At 40.8% G+C, this 17,773-nt stretch overlaps 1 protein-coding gene across 5 annotated transcripts in view; it reads right to left on the reverse strand.

Moving 5' to 3' along the window:
* Positions 1-17,773, reverse strand: part of ARHGAP8 (Rho GTPase activating protein 8) — an 86,313-nt gene that overhangs the window by 39,646 nt on the left and 28,894 nt on the right. For all 5 annotated transcript variants that reach the window (XM_075112699.1, XM_075112668.1, XM_075112677.1 and 2 more), the window contains 2 exons: positions 3,192-3,279; positions 225-356 (listed from right to left, as the gene is read on the reverse strand). In XM_075112699.1, the coding sequence (XP_074968800.1) occupies positions 225-356; positions 3,192-3,279 (220 nt within the window). The remainder of the gene's footprint in view (positions 1-224; positions 357-3,191; positions 3,280-17,773) is intronic.

Raw genomic sequence — 17,773 nt, forward strand, 5'->3', positions numbered from 1 at the left:
TTTGTTCCCAAGGGTTTTTACACCTTTGGTAACCACTGCAGCACTCAGGCCATTCCTTAGTACTGCACGGAAGACCAAGAGCACCAATATCATTACACAAATTTGCAATGGCAAAATGAACTCAGTTCGCTGCAGGCAGATCAGGAAAGATCCACTTCCTTCATGGACGTTAGTTACAGACACTACACAACCAAAAGAGTAACCCAAATATTTTGGAGACATACTTCCTGTCAAATTCTTTGTAGGCTGTTTGTAACCATTTCAGAGATGGTTTATTCAGACTCTTCAGGCCATAGTGAAAGTAGACAACTGTATAATCATTCTCTACATACTGGTCCAGAGTATACTTTAAGTACCTGAGGAGAAAGATAACATTTTAGTTTTAAGACAGTTTAATGGATGAGATTTTTAAAGCAGTAACTGAGAAAGAAAATGTGCTATTTTTGCACAGAATGCTAGTGACTGCAAATTCACAGTTGCTTCAGTGTATTTACCTAACAAGTTCATCTTGCTCTAGTGACAGTGCTGCCAATAATTCCACATCACTGCAAAGCCTGATATTTGAAAGAAAGTGTTTAGTTACAAAAACTATGGTGTTCATGAATCACTAAAAGGTGAAGACAATATGGGACTGTTTTCTCCAAGAAATTTTTAAAAAGATAGATTTTAACTGACAGCAACTTCTATTCTGCTTTCTTCCGGTCTCTGTAAATTCCTTCCTTTTAGCCAAGCAAACAATGTCATTATGTCTTTTCAAAATAATAAAGACTAAATCTTGGGTTTTCCTCTCAATTTAAAACTTCTTAAATTCTTGAAAAATCCATTATCCCTAATTATTGCCAATTACACTTGTTACTGTAAACAGTTTTCTTGAATATATTTGCCTTTCCCTTGTTTGTACTGTGAGGACTGTGTTCATAGATCATTTCCCTTAAAACTAATTTGAAAAACTACATTACTTATCACATCTGGAAATAATACGGCATGTTTTATAAGCAGATTTCTGTGTGTTCATTCTTTTATGGTATAGTTTTAAGATGCTTTTCCCTTTAGTTTCTCCTACAATTGAGAACACTGTATGGCCTATTACACAGCTCAATGATTCAAATAAAGCAATGATGGAGGAGTACAATCTGGCCTCATCTCTCGCCATGTCAGATTTCAACTTTCCCATGTCATTCTCAATGCTATCTTACTATTCTGCGACAGAGCCACAGCTATTGCTCTTAATTGTATGTAAGTGATTCTCATCCAATAAAATAGATAGTTCTGTGTACATTTATTAGGCTGTGGCTACCCGCAAGTGTCAAGGCTACTTTGACTATCCAGTCAAAGCATGAAAAAGCACATAACTTCATTGTTACACTGTATGCCCACAGTCTCATTTCTCTGTTTATTCCCTCAGTATACTGTAAATCTTAGGTTGTGAATAGCCTGGGACAAGGACTGCCACTGCAATTAATAAAATGCTGGTTTGATCCCTGACTTAAGCATTAAAGGCATTTTAATGGGAGAAGAAGTAGTAGCAAGTCATTCAAGACTTTTTTTTAAAAGAGTTTGAAATTAAAATATATCTAAACAGACATTCTTACACACAGAGTGCCTCATGTTTTATTTTACATCATGTAAATTCCTTGGCACATTGCATCCAGAAAGCCTGTACTTCTAAAAATAATTGAGAGAGTTTTGTGGGCATAAAATAACCAGTATTTTGTACAGTCAATTACCTGTTCCAAGTCTGTAACTGAATTGTAGGGACATTACAAAAGCTTTACCAAATCAATTTTTTAAGTGATTTCATCACAAAATACCTATCAGTCTGTGCCTACTCTGCAATTTTTCCTCAAAACTCAACATCTGGGTCTAACTATTCAAAAGCAGATCACTTGATAGTTATATTGCTAGCTTTGTACTCACACACCTGCCTTCAGTTCTCTCTTAGCACAGACTTTCCAATGAATTTGATGTAGGCTCAGATACAGGAAAACATCTAAGTGTTCAAGTCCAGAAGAGTCTGAGGGCTAGAAATCCTACTTTCATCAAGGTGCTTCCTGGCAGAACTGAGGAAGGATTATTAGATCTGGTAGCAACATGGTTTGTCACGCTCCTTTCTTTGGCATTTCCTACTAATTGGTACAGGTAGATCCCATTGTTGAGAAGCAGGCTGGTGAGGCTCTTCCTCCTAGGCGCTAACAGTCCCTCTATGCTACACAAGAAGCTTTGGCTTAAGGCTGTTGAAATACCCTAGCCGTGAAGAGCATACAAATGAAGCAACATGGTCTCGAACAAATTGGTTAAGTAACCTGCCTTCTAATCCCTCTCTGTTTCTGAGAAGTTGAGATAACAGCACTTTGGTCCTTTCCAAAGGTGGTGGGTATTGATGGTTGAAAGGTGCTCAAACATTTTGGCAATAGAGGTTGGTTTTTTGGAAAAAAAAAAAAAGAAAAACAATCAAATTTTCCTTCTTTCATAGGAAGATAAATGGAAAGGACTCCAAATAGGTTTAAAATGCTGCATAAGGACAGGAATCTCATGGCAGAACAGATCTTCTTGTAGTGATAAACTACAAGGCAGAAACATGTCCTGGTACCTTGCTGCAGCAAGTTTATAAGGAAGAATGTTGTGATTTTACATGTTCACAACCTCTTTTAACACAACCCCCCAAACATTACAAAGCGAGATACATACAAAAATGTTAAGCATAATACACTGTACATAATGCAAATCTTTTTATAAAAAGAGGAAACCCACTAACATGAAAATAACTAAACAATGCTCTTGCTGAGTGATTTAGGAGATAAAGTATAGCAAATTAAGGCAAACACTGCTATTCCTGAGAACGTGTGTACAGAGCACTAAAATACAAGAATTTCTCTTTCATTGGTCCTCATCGTGAATTAAGTTTTTTAAATACCATCAGGATTCATTATTAAAATCAAGATGACAAGTTAATTTCAGTACACAGTCAATTGCTGCTTCTAGTTAAGATTCCAGGTGAAGTAACTCTGGAAGTTTAATGCACATTTCACTCACTTAATATTAAAACTAGTAGGTCTTATATCCTTTTTTCATTTCACATTCTGCCTCCTGCTTCTCCTCCCTGAAAGCTCATTCACCTGGAAATAAGCTAATAGAAGTTCCCATATCAAACGTAAAGTAGTCCATGCAGGAGATTGAGAAAAAAAACTTACTCGAGCAATCTGGTGTGATTGAGCTGATGGGAGGGGGGCATACGGCAGCAACTGAAGGTAATCACCTTCCTTCCAGAATTGTCATCACCTAGTGAACAAAACATTTAGTAAAGAAAACGCTCATTTACTTGTGCAGTGGGACTTCGGTGATCTGAAGGAATGGCTTGTACCTTCTGATCTTTGGGGCTACCTCTGTGTCTCCCAACTCTGTATGTTACTCAAAACATACTGTGAAACTTCACTATCAAATCACACGTTGCCTACAGAAAGCGATTTGGGCACCACTGCAGTGAAATAAAGCAGCTGCTGGGCAAATGAGGAAGCTCAGCTGAGAAAGTCATATTCAAAGGTGGTTGGTACTGGTCAGCTCCTGACAGGGAACATTTCAGTCCTGCAGCAGTCATGGAAGAAAACAGGCCTGCTTTCCCTAGTAGTCTTGGAAGTGGCATGTTTTCAAACTCTGCATGCCTTATTTCTGGAATTTATAAAAATACAGCTGTGCCTACAAGCACTTTGGGCATCTGCTTTGTCACACAGTTAAGTCAGAATCTTTTGATCATCTTAAGCTTTCTCAGATACTCTTTTCCAAAAGCACCGCTACCTTCAGATCCCATTTAAAACACAACAAGCAGGGCATACACCTATGCTTTGCATAACCTGAAGATCTCTCTAAGTGTTCATCTCTTAGTCTCTCTGGAAAAGCATATATTGCTGCGCTTGAGTTCATTTACTCCTTGGCACATGACGGCTTCACTCACACTGCCTGCATAGACAAGGTTTGTGTTCATGCCATGCCCACCCCACACCCCAGTTCCACTATCTGGAAAGCCAGACGCAGAGGTTAAGTCATGCTCATACTGAAGGTAACTCCACACTGAGACTGCGAGGTGTTAAGATTTTAATATATCTGTCCATGAAAGATACCATTCCTTTTAAAGCAATACAGAAAATGTTTAGGCTGAATTAATATTTGAAACATTCTTGGTCTAATTTCATTGTAGAAACTAAATACTTGCTTCTATTGCCACTAAAACATCAAAGTTTGACTTTGATATCAGTAGTACAATGAAGTTAAGAATTGGGGTTTTTTAGATATTCTTTATAATTCTGTTGTTTCCCTTTCACCCATAATTAGTAAGTAGCTGTAATGAATAAACAAAAGAAGTAAAATGGGGGAAGTTAAATCTGCAATGGAGTCACTTAATGAATAAATAAAATCGTATGAGCATTTCTATGAAAACTGGCTTCAGACCGCTTCTTAAGCTGTTCTAATTTGTATTACTGTTGCTTCAAATTACTTGATCTGAACAAACAGAACACTTCGCAGCTTTGCAAACATACATTTTCCATGAAAACTCACCACTGATAGTAATATGCTTTCCTTCATTCAACTCAGGAAGAGGCGGCTGTCCTCACCTGAGAGATTCCACACTAAGAAAAAAAAGTCCTGTATTTGCTTTGTCCAATTCCTACTTAGCTGTGCTCAACAGTACTTACAGAGGTCATGATGGGACAACATCTATAAACAGGTGCAGAAGGAGAGAAGAGAGGGAAGAGGAGATTAAAGTTTAATGACTTTTCACTTATGAACATGGACTGGGAGACATCTTCTGCATTGCCAGTTCCAAGCCTATGTTATCACCAGGAACCGTACCACATTATCCTTCCATTGATTTGTTGGGCTCTATCTTAAAAACCAGTTAGGATTTTGTTTCTTCCTCCTCCTGCTCACTGCTTTGACCACTAGCAACCTGCTTTCTCAACTCCAGTCTAAAGGTCATAGCAAATTTGTACAAATTTGCTGTGTGAAAATGACATCACTCAGCTGAAGCAGCGCTTCTCCTGCAGTACCGTTTACCATCCTGAAGGACTCTCTAGATATTAATTATATCCCCTCTCAGCCTGTATTTTACTGCTTGTAAATGAGTTAGATCTTCTATTCCTTCCCTGACCTAGCTATTCTCTACCCTGCTCCAGCCTGAATGCATCTTTCCTAAAGGTGGGTGACAAGAGTTAGATAATAAATTGCAGATGAATATCACATACAGGACTTAAAAAGATTTCCTAATAATATCAACATCATTGTCTTTACTGAAAACTAAGATGAAACATTAATTTAGTTTGACAGCTATAGCTGGATTATCTCTGATGGCCACCCCAGTCTTATTTCACAGAAGATCACGTTTCCCTTTTTTTATTTATACAACCAAAGAACCTTTTGCTATTTACTTTAACATCTTTTAAAACTCTAACTCAGCTTGAATTTTGGTAATTATCACTTTAGTCCTGTAGTTTTGACTTCCAAAGCACAGCTTTCTCTGCTGGCTGGTTCTTTCTTCCTGTTCTTTTTTGGCTGACTGCTTATTTTTATTATCTTTCTCAAAGGTGTTTTTTCATCCCACAAGGCCTGGTGTCCCTTCCCCACATTAAAAATAAATTCTGATTCTTAGGTTAAATAAGGTGCTTAAGCACGACTAAAGTAAGCATATGCACAACTACACAATTATATGTACTCAGGTATGTCTGCATATTGTTCTTAAACAGACCATAATTTATTTCCTAAGTTGTTTTTAAATGTCTTATTTGATATTCTCAGAGTACTTATAAAGGCATTATAATGTGACATGCATTAATATGAATGATGTACTAAAATTAAAACATTAATAAAAGATTGTTCTCTAAATCATGACTAGTTTGAGAAAAAAATGCTGTGTACAATGCACTGTAGAATATTTTATTTGTTAGACACAATCATTTTTATGAGCAAAATAAATCTAATAAAGGTTTCCAGTCAGATTACTAAATGAGTCACTAATTGTTAATGTTGGTCACATTCAACTGCTTGAATTGCAAGCCAGAAAAAAACCCCAGCTTTATAAAAGACTGCAAACAGATACACTTAGAACATAAACAAACATAATTGCCCAGCTTCAATAATGGGAAAACGGAGGCAAAGAAACTTTCTCAAAATTACCAGCAGAGTAGAGCTCCTCATTCTCCCACGCCGCACTGCCACACAGGCAACAAGAGCAAACCAGAAAAGGTGACCGAGAACCTCAAGTTCAAGTTCATAAAAAACTAAATAAGCAGTGACAGCTTCCCCTTAGCGATCATGGTTAATGAAAGGAAGGAGGCTGTTCTTTCTTCATAGGTGCTAATAATGTTTTGAACATCAAATTTTAACATGACACATGAAGCGCTGGTCAAAACAGAAGCAGGCTTCCCTTGCCCTCCACCAGAAGGGCTGTGATTGAGCGCCCCGGGAAATTCCCATCGATTTGCTAGAGCATTTGCTACACAGCCCGACACAGTCTGAATCCCATGACCTTGAGGACAGTTTTTACCCAAACAAGTGAAGGTGCAGTTTGAAGGCTAAAGTGTGGAGTGGCAGTTATCTGCACATTCAACAAAGACTATAATTTCAGGTATGCAGATTTCAAATGAGAACAGAATATATTTTTATCCCACAAAACCGGTGTTTCCCTACTACTTGGACTTAAGTTAGAACTGAAAGATGCCTCATTCTCTACAGCAGACAAAGCAAAAAAGTAGTGCAATATCAGCTTTGCTGCTTGATGTTTCACTTTCAGGTCAAAAATGTAGTGTCATATTAACCTACTTTATTTCATAGGCCAGTGTCACCAAACACTTTTAGATGAAAGCTGATAACCTGTTCTACGCTCCCCAGAAAACGTGCTCCTCCCCTTATATTTCTGCACTGGTTTTGAGCTCCACATATTCAGGAGGCATTCCCAAAGACTGAGTGCCTTAATTGCTTGGGCACTCAACACTCCTCTAGCCACCTACTTATGCCTTTTTAAAAGTTCCTGGCTGAGATTCTGCCCTCATGCACAAAACGGTCCGATAGACTTCTCTCGCCCGTGGGTAGGAGGCTCCTGCCTCTGGATCAGGCACTTGCTGTCTGCATGCATTCCCAGGAAGCCTCAGAGACACTCCTGGGAGCACCGCACAGTGATGCCAGCCTCCTCCTCTCTCCTTGGTGAGTAAAGACGGGTCTTTAGAGCACGCTGTCCAGAATGAGATTTATGCACATTAAGATACAAGCAATCTTCTGGGGTTTTATTTGTCTGATTTCACTGAAACAGACATGATTCATACATCACTTTTGATATCAAAAGTTGCTGTAGAAAATTAAAGTTACAGTAAGACACAGGGTAGGGCAAGTGGAAAAGGGGATTGTTCTACTTTTTAATTAAGATTTTGGATGGCACAGCGCTGCCTAACTGCTTCTCACAAATTAAAAGTTTTTTGCTAATGATACAGCTCATTCCAATTTGCAAATGAGATATTTTGGAGGCTGTAGTTTTAGCATGACTTTTTAAGAGCTTTTGTTCTGATGATACTAAAGATTACTATTTTGTAAGTGAAAAGTGAAATATTTTACTTCACTGAAGCTTGCCATTATCATATTACAGCAAAGTGAGATCCTAAAGTCAATAGAAGTTTTACCATTGGTTTCAAACAGGAGTAGAAGCAGGGTCAAAATCCAGAGGACTTGCAACAGTGAAAACACTTGCTGATATATTCGTTTCTTTCACAGAATATAAGCCAGAGAAAGTGAGTCTAAACCTCTATTCCACTATGTCATTATATGTTAAATGTTGAGACAAACTGTGCTTCCAAGCCTCTTCTACTCTCTGCGACTCAGGGAAATACAGGGTTGCAAAAAAGCCACCACAAAACTTCTGTGTTTTGCCTAGGCTGAGTAATGGACAGTAAATACAACTAATCCACTATGGGTCTCTGCCCATCCATAATGGCAAACTTCTTATTCAGTTAAGAAATACACAGCCAAGATAACACAGCTGAGTCTCAATGTTAGCAGGAGAAGCTTATACCTTTAGCTGTAGAGATTCAAGTCCTCTTTCTCCTGGCATTGATCACCTCGGCTGATCATATGAAAATACATTACAAGGGATACTAGACAGCTTAAAGATGAAGTATTAAAATATCCATTGTAATGTTTATCCTCTGGGACAGAAGCCAGATCCACCAAAGAAATACAGAGAACGACACCAACTCTAAATTCTAAGAGTCAGCCTGTTCTGGTTTCACAAAGTTCCCTTTTTGTGTCCATTCCTCTGGATTCGACTCGTGTCCACCTGTTTATTTAGAAACCAACTTTCTGTGAAAGGATTGCACCTGGCTAATTCTGGAAAGTGCTAAAATTGCAATTAAAATCAAGTACATGCTCAGGTGTCTTTCTAAATGGGAATGACTATAAGTGAATGTTCAGGAGATTTCCTACATCAGGAGCCTTGTTCATTCCCCTCAGAAAGCAGAGATTCCCCTTCAAAGATTCTTTCATGAGCAATTTTTCTTTTAAATTTTGGCTAAGTACTTTGCAATATCACATTTTTTTTCAGATGAACTGAAAGCAAAGGGACAGCTTGCTTTTTGATGTAATTAATTATTTACATTTCATCTGTGCTCCTCAAAGTATGTAAAATAAGTTGCAATAAGGGTGAGTTAAAGCCATTCCTGAAGCTAACCTCTCTAATGTCAATACTGTTCTATCTGGCTGACTCTCTGGACTAGAACAACACCCTAGTCTTAAAAGGGGCACTGAAAATGAAAATTACTTAGGTTTGCATCACTGAAAGCATTTCAATAACTCACAGAAAGCATAAAAGAAAATTTTAGGAAAGCAAAGAAACAGCATCATAGTCCAACAGAAAGGGAATATAATTTACATTTACTTGGTAAAGGGAAAATAGTGCTAGGCTTTTCTTTTTAATAAGGCATATTTGGGTGCAGAAAGACTTGTGGTATATTGTCAGGATACCCAAACCTAAAATTGAGTTCACATTCAAATTTGGCATTTTGAGCCATCATTTATTTTAGCAAGCCTGTTGCTCTACTAAATGACGTTTAAAGCAAACCTGTTGTATGTTCTCAGATTCAACAAGAAAGCACACCCATATATTTTGATATAATTAGCTCAGTTTTGTCTTTAAAAAAGACACTATAACCTACAGTCTGATGTGCAAAACGAAGAGTGAGGCAAATAAGTATTTCTTTCCTTTCAAATTCTGAAAAGAAAATAGTTGCAGAAAGAAAAACTGGTACAGAATTTGGAAAAACCAAGTCCACATCCTTTTTTATAGAGGGGACCAGAACTAGACACAGTACTCCAGGTGTGGTCTGAGAAGCGCTGAGTAGAGTGGGATAATGACTCCTTTCTCTCTGCTGGTGATGCCCTTTTTGATGCAACCTAGCATCCTGTTGGCCTTCTTGGCTGCAGCATCCCACTGTTCGCTCATGCTGAGCTTTCTGTCCACCAGGACCCCCAGGTTCCTTTCCACAGAGCTGCTCTCCAGCCAGGTGGATCCCCTCTGTGCTGCACTCCCGGATTATGTTTTCCCTGGTGCATGATCTTATATTCTCCTTGTTGAACTTCATAAGGTTCTTGCTGGCCCACTCTTCCAGCCTACCCAGATCCTCCTGCAGAGGAGCTCTCCCTTCCAGAGTGTCTACTTCCCCGCTCAACTTGGTGTCATCAGAAAACTTCATCAGGCTACACTTGATGCCATTACCCAGATCACTTATAAAGATATTGAATAACATTGGGCCCAATATCGATCCCTGGAGGACTCCACTTGTCACAGGTTGCCAGTTTGAGAAAGAGCTATTTACCACCACCCTTCGGGTGTGGCCTGTCAGCCAGTTCCCCACCCACTGCACAGACCACTTGTCTAGGCCATAACACATCAATTTCTCCAGGAGGAGACTGTGGGGAACTCTATCAAAGGCCTTGGAGAAGTCTAGGTAGACCATGTCCACTGCCCACCCCATGTCAATCAGGCAAGTCACTTTGTCATAGAAGGCCACCAGGTTTGTCAAGCACAATCTGCCCTTAGTGAAGCCATGTTGGCTTTTCCCAATCATGTGATTCGTTTGACTTGTGATGGCCCCCAGGAGGATTCGTTCCATAACTTTCCCAGGGATTGAAGTAAGGCTGATGGGCCTATAGTTACCCAGATCCTCCCTCGAGCCCTTCTTGTAGATAGGGGTAATATTTGCCTTCCTCCGGTCCTCTGGGACATCCTCCATTCTCCGTGACTTCTTGAAGATTATGGAGAGAGGTCTTGCAATGATGTCAGCCAGCTCTCTCAACACCCTCGGGTGGATGGCGTCTGGGCCCATTGATTTATGGGGGTCAAGCTTCTGTAGTAATTCACATACTAACTCTTCCTTCACTGATGGTGGGTTGGCGTTTGGTTCAATCGGCAATTTTGTTCCCAAAGCCTGGGACCCGACAGTGCTGGTAAAGACAGAGGTGAAGAAGGTGTTGAGGACCTCTGCCTTTTCTGCATCATTGGTGATTGATTCTCCTTTTCCGTTTAACAGTGGGCCTATGTTTTCCTTCTTTTTCTGTTTATGGTTGACATGTCTGAAGAAACCTTTCTTGTTTTTTTTTTTTTGTCTATAGCCAGTTTCAATTCAAATTGGGATTTTGCTTTTCTAACTGCATCTCTGCACACTCTGGCTGTGCCCTTGTAGTTCTCAGAGGATAATCCTCCACTTCTCCATTTCTGGTGTGCTTCCCTTTTCGGATTTGAGTAGACCCAGGAGGTCATGGTTGAACCATGGGGACTCTGCTTACTTCCCTTTCCTTCGTAGGGGATAAATTGGCTTTGTGCTTCCAATAGAGAGTTCTTGAAGAATTCCCAGCACTCACTATCTCCTTTGTCTTCTGTGGAAGCTTCCCATCGAAACCCTCCCAATTGAGCCCTGAGGGCACTGAAGTTTGCTCTTCTAAAATCCATAATCCTTGTCTTAGAGTGACCTTCAGCACGCTCAGCAGGATCCCGAACTCGACAATATTGTGGTCACTGCAGCCAAGGCTGTCACTAACAGAGATATTACAAAGCAGGCTTTCTCAGTTTGTGAATAGCAAGTCCAGCAGCGCCTCCTTCCTGGTTGGCACATCTAAAATTTGTATCAGGAAACAGTCCTTTATACATTCCAGAAACTTGGTGAATGACATGCGAGCTGCCGTATTTTTCTTCCAGCAGATGTCTGGGTAGTTGAAGTCACCCATCAGGACCAGGTTCTGTTGGCCAGAAGCTTGCTTTAGTGCCCCAAATATCACTTCATCAGCTTCGTCATCGTGGTTAGGAGGTCGACAGCAGATGCCCACTGTGAGGTCCTGCTTGGAGATGACCCCTTTGACTTTAACCCAGAGGCTTTCAATAGAGCAGTCGCAATCACCATAGTTGACTTCGATACATTCCAGGTGTTCCTTGATGTAGAGTGCAACTCCTCCACCTCTTCTACCTTGCCTGTCCACTACAGCAGGAAATACTTTTAATGGATACCACCTTTATTTTGGAGGTCCTCTCATTGCAATTGAGAGAAAAGCACACCACCATCAAAATGGTTAGGACATGCTTTGTAACGTGCAACGCCCACATTAAAATCTACTCTTGTGCTGCAAATAAGTTACGAAACAGAGCCTTCAAGTTCCTTCTTGAGAAGTGCCCAAGTCTTAGGTCTCTCTAGTTGATTTGTTGTTTTCCCCAAAAAGGTAGTCATGAAATAATGTCAGTATCTCTGACTTCAGGAATACCCTTTGGAAATAAGAAAATGAACAAAGTAAATCTTTTAGGAAAAAAAAAATATATTTAAACCCAATCCTTTCCTGTGGCACTGCAATTTACAGACCCCAGATCTGCTCCTGAAGGTATTGCAAGAAGTAGCACAGCTGTCACTGAGATGAACTGAAAATTATTAGGGCTTATGTCTTAGGCTTATTAGGTAATTCGGTACAGTTTCTCTGTACGTGTTACAAAAACTAAATTACAACTTTACCTTTCACAGTCTGGTCTACATAATACTCTTCTAATCAGTTGCTAATGCACTGGTTCAAAATCAGGAAGGGGCATGAAATCAATTCAATCTTTGTGAATAATATGGATGTCTCTACGAAGACCCAGGCTGGATACCTGAAATCTTTAAATATAAGTAGAAAAGCAATAAAAGCATAAGAAATGAAATACTGATTTAAAACAATCATGGACTTTGATTCCATTAAAAAGTTTTGTCTAACACAAAGAAGTATGTCACTGGCAGTGAATGAAAACACAAGCATCAGAGACAGGGTCCTACTAAATAAGTCCATATTCAAAAAAAAAAAAGGTACTACAAAAAGTTGTCAGCAATCATATTATAGAAGCAAACTATAGAAAATAAGGAAGCTTGATGCATCATGTATGTTTATATGTCCCTTCTTTTTTGCCACAAAGAAAAACAATCTTGAGTTTCTTTTAGGGAACAGATTGAAATTTCTCCTTCAAAATAGAAATAAAAAGAACCAGCACTGCAGCGCTATTCCATTTACATATGCTTAGTCAGCTGCACATTGGTATTTGTGACATGAATCAGTTTGTAATTAATAAACAATTATTAAAGCTTACATCTTTTTAAAATGTCCTCTATTCTTATTTAATTAATTGTATTTCCACACTGTATGAATATAACTCAAAATCTGCTTTGCATACAGTCAAAGCTATTGTTATGGAAAGTAGGTATAAGTCATTTTAATTTGTGCAAGGCAAAAAGGAATTTTAGGCTTTTTTTGTTTTTAAATTAAGTGTTGGAACCTAGATCAATGTAAGAAAAGGATAAATTACTGCAAATATTTTCACCTAAATTCTTTTCCTTCAATCGTTTCAAACAATACATCTCATTGTCTTTCAATCACAGAATTAAAACTGAAGGAACAGCTTTCAGGATTGCTTTAAAACAGCCGTTCCAAACACTGAAATTATATCTTGTCTTATTCGAAGTGATTAAAACCATTACAAATGAGGTACAAATAATTTAAAAATTATTTGTTTCCAAAGGGACTGGCCGCTTCCAAGATGGGAAGGAGATCCAAAGAGCTCATCCCTTCCTTACTTGAATCTAAACCCAGAAAACGTTCAAACCTGACTCCACGCCAGTTAGCACCAGGGAGAGGGAGGTCTCATTTTGTGGAGGTGAAGCATGTCTTCAGATCATATTTCACCTTCCCCTCTGCCTTCATATGCACACCTTCATACGTGCACCTCTTACATCCCCCCATCAGAGCTGCTTTAGAGGGTGCAGACTGCCATCTGAAGCATGCCTCCCAGCTGGTGCTTTGCATTTAAACTGTCCACTAGACCTGCAAAACACCACCATATATCTCTGACTGAAATGACAGCTAAAGTCACTCTTTGCAGAACTTAAAAAGATGTCAAGGGGACGTTTTTTCCTACACAAGACTGCAGTATTAAGGACAAAACCATCAGAGAGGATCCAATATTTCAGCCAAGGTTTATCTTGTTATTATCTCCATTTGCTCTGGTAAATTTAAACCAGGAGTATACCTAATGTTTGGACTTTATTCCAAGCAAACACTGATACGGAGCAAGTTCCAAGATGAAACTATGGAAGCTACAGGTAGGTCTCTTTAAAAAACACTTCAGCTTTCATGCCACTATACTGAAGCACATTCCCACTCTCTAACACAGGAATAAGGCATATGCATAAGATGAAGCCAGGTGGGAGCGCTAGGGAAGGGACAGGCTGCTTATCATTCTGTCCCTACCATGTCCTCTGTTTCAACCATCAGTAAAAGCACAAATTTTTAAAAGTAGCAGTTCTCATATATTTCATCTTCTCATTCAAAATTTTTCCCCTTTTGAGTTCCTCCACCCTTTTAACACTTCTGAGTCAAATGACAGAGTCCTTCTGAGACTATGAAAGTTACACTTTTTATTTGCCTTGGTCATAAGCAAACATTTATTTATTTATGTTAAATCAGCAGGGAATGTCTTAGTAAGTTCTCCTTGACTGACCAATTAGATTGCCAACTTATCCCCTTTTGCCCCAGTATGCAGGGATGGAGAAGGGGTGCTTAGTCTAAACACAGACTCAGGGGTTTCAGCTCATCACCTGGCAGCTCTGCCCATAGCTGCAAAAAAGACAATGGTTCCTCCAAGAAAAATAAACACACCAAGTACCCTTTAGAATTAACACCAGCTAAACCAGACAAATATCAATTGCTTATGACTTCCAGGGCAGCTTTGAGTGAATGAAGAATGAGGAGCAACAACAAACATTTACTAAATAGTTGTGCATGATTAAAGTTGAAGCAGTAAGTACATGGCCCATCACAATTTGATGTTGAGTATACCAGCAGGAGAAAGTCTTGAAGATCTCTTTTAAAGCATTATCATGTAGCACTGCCTAATACAACAGACAGCAGAGGTTCTTAGGTGGACAGTTTTAGTGACTCTGGTGTATCCAGTGTATCTGTTAACACGTCTATTTCACATTTTCTCAGTTTGACTTCAGTGGTTTCGTTAATACCTTTTCTGTCTTGGTATTTCCCTCATCCCCAAACTGGTGCTTGAATGAGAAACATCCTAATGGGTTAGCAGGTAGCAGCTTCTGAATTGCAAGGATGTGAATCTGTTATTCCCTTGTTTATGTATTTGAGTCTTACATTGGGGGTTAGTTTTGAAGAAGGTAAAAAGTAATTCGGACTTTTATACTATCTGTAATATATATCTATCTACACTTCAGACTGCTATATGTGGTGATGGGCACAATGAGCCATACTTGAAGTGTTTTTACACAAATGCGTGCAGCATGAGGAACAAGCAAGAGGAGCTGGAAGCCTTGGCCCAGTCCCAGAGGTATGACATCATTAGCATAAGTGAGACCTAGTGGGACAAGTCCTGTGACTGGTGTGCCATCATGGATGGTTACAAGCTCTTCAGGACAGATAGGCAGGGCAGGCAAGGTGGAGGGTGGCATTGCATGTAGTGGAGTTGCTGGAATGCATGGAGCTTGCAGGTGCTGATGGCGCAGCTGAGAGCCTCTGGGTAAGGATTAAGGAACAGACAAATAAAGCAGTTGTAGTGGGAATCTACTATAGACCACCCAGCCTGGAGGATGACACTGATGAGTTATTCTTTAAGGAACTAACGGATGCCTCTTAGTCACCCGCCCTTGTCCTTATGGGGGACTTGCCAGATGTCAGCTGGGAATACCATGCAGCTGGGACAAACAGGTCCAGAGGGTTCCTAAACCATCCGGATGATAAATTCTTGGCACAGGTACTAAGGGAACTGACCAGGAAGGGTGCCTTCCTGGACCTGTTGATTATTAACAGAGAGGGCCTCATGCATGAAGTGGAGATTGGTGACCACTTCGGCCACAGTGACCATGAAGCAGTAAAGTTTAAAATCTATGGTGACAGGAGGAAAACCGCCAGCAAGACCTCAGCTCTAGATATGAGGAGAGCAGAATTCAGGTTGCTCAGGGAGCTACTTAGTAAGGTCCCCTAGGAAAAAGCTTTTGAAGGTGCTGGGGTCCATCAGTGCTGGTCACTTTTTAAGTACCACCTCTTAAGAGCACAGGAGCAGGCAACCCCAAAGTGTAGGAAGTCAAGCAGGCAAGGCAAAAGGCTGGCTTGGCTGAGCAGGGATATTCTTCTAGAAATAAGAAAAAAGAAAGAATATGGCCAGTGGAAGCAAGATCAGGCAACATGGGAGGACTATAGGGATGCTGTTTGCCACTGCAGGGGGAAATATGTGTGGCCAAAGCTCAGTAGAGTCGAAGCTGTCCAGTACCGTGAGGGGCAATAAGAATGGCTTTTTAAAATACATTAATGGCAAAAAGCAAGCCAGGAGTAACATTGGCCCCTTGCTTGATAAGAATGGTCACCTCAAAACCAGGGACATCGACAAAGACGTTTAATGCTTTCTTTGCCTCAGTCTTCAACACCGATGGTGGACTCTGGGACCCCCAGAGCTAGAGAACCATGACTGTGGAAATGATAAACTCCTAATAAACCCTGAGCTTGTGCAGGACTTGCTGCTCCAGCTGGATCCCTGTAAGTCGATGGGGCCTGATGAGATTCATCCAAGGGTACTTAAAGAGCTGGCTGATGTCATAGCGAGACCCCTCTCAATGATTTTTCAATGCTCTTGGGAATCTGGAGAGGTCCCAATTGACTGGAAGCTGGCAAACATTGTCCCAGTCTTCAAGAAGGGCAGCAGGGATGACCCCGGTAACTACAGGCCTGTCAGTCTCACTTCTGTGCCTGGCAAAATTATGGAGAAGATTCTCAGAGTTATTGAAAAGCACCTGAAAGACAAAGCAGTCCTTGGTCCCAGCCAGCACAGGTTCACAAGGGGAAAGTCCTGCTTAACAAACTTAATTTCCTTCTATGACCAGGTTACCACCTAGCTTACCACGGGAAGCCAGTTGATGTAATCTTTTTGGATGTCAGTAAAGCTTTTGATACTGTCTCTCACTGTATCCTCCTGGACAAAATGTCCAGGATAAAGCTGGATAAACACATAATGCCGTGGATGAGCAATTGGCTGATGGGTTGGGCTCAAAGGATTATAGTAAATGGGGTTACATTGGGCCGGTGGCTAGTCACTAGTAGCATTCTGCAGGGATCCATCTTGGGGCCAGTACTCTTTAATCTCTTCATAAATGACTTGGATGCAGGACTGGAAGAAATACTAATTAAGTTTGCTGATGACACAAAATTGGGAGGAGCTGTTGACACTCCCGAGGGCAGCGGGGCCCTGCAGAGGGATCTGGACAGACTGGAGAGCTGGGCAATCACCAACTGCATGAAGTTTAACAAGGGCATGTGCTGGATTTTGCATCTGGGGCACGGCAGCCCTGGATGTATATACAGACCGGGGAACGAGAGGCTGGAGAGCAGCTCTGCAGAGAGGGACCTGGGGGTTATGGTTGGCGGGAAGTTGAACATGAGCCAACAGCGTGCCCTGGCAGCCCAGAGGGCCAACCATGTCCTGGGGTGCATCAAGCAATGTATTGCTAGCCGGTCGAGGGAGGTGATTATCCTGCTCTACTCTGTGCTGGTGCAGTCTCACCTCAAATACTGTGTGCAGTTTTGGGTGCCACAGTATATTAAGGATATAAAGCTACTAGAGAGCGTCCCAGAGGAGGGCCATGAAGTTGGTGAAGGGTTTAGAGGGGAAGCTGTATGAAGAGTGGCTAAAGTCACTTGGTTGGTTCAGCCTGGGGAAGAGGAGACTGAGGGGAGACCTCATCACAGTCTGCAGCTTCCTCGCAAGGGGAAGAGGAGGGGCAGGGGCTGATCTCTTCTCTCTGGTGACCAATGACAAGACCCAAGGGAATGGCAGGAAGATGTGCCAGGGGAGGTTCAGGTTGGATATTAGGAAAAAGTTCTTCACCCAGAGGGTGGTAGAGCACTGGAACAGGCTCCCCAGGGAGGTAGTCACAGTGCCAAGCCTGACACTATTCAAGAAGCACTTGGACAATGCCCTCAGAGATCTGGTGTGAATTTTGGGGTTGTCCTGTGCAGGGACAACGTTTGGACTCAATGATCCTTGTGGGTCCCTGACAAGTCAGGACATTCTATGATTCTATGATAATTATTATCCTGTGTATAACTAGCTTAAAGAACAGAAGTTACTATGAATAAATTTCTCCTCCCACCTACAGTCAGAAGTCAAGTTACCAAGGATTTCACTGCCCTAGTCAATCATACCTTACTAGAGGACTGCTTTTGCTAAAGT

This window comes from Phalacrocorax aristotelis, chromosome 1 (genome assembly GCF_949628215.1).
Source record: "Phalacrocorax aristotelis chromosome 1, bGulAri2.1, whole genome shotgun sequence".
NCBI classification, from domain to species: domain Eukaryota; kingdom Metazoa; phylum Chordata; class Aves; order Suliformes; family Phalacrocoracidae; genus Phalacrocorax; species Phalacrocorax aristotelis.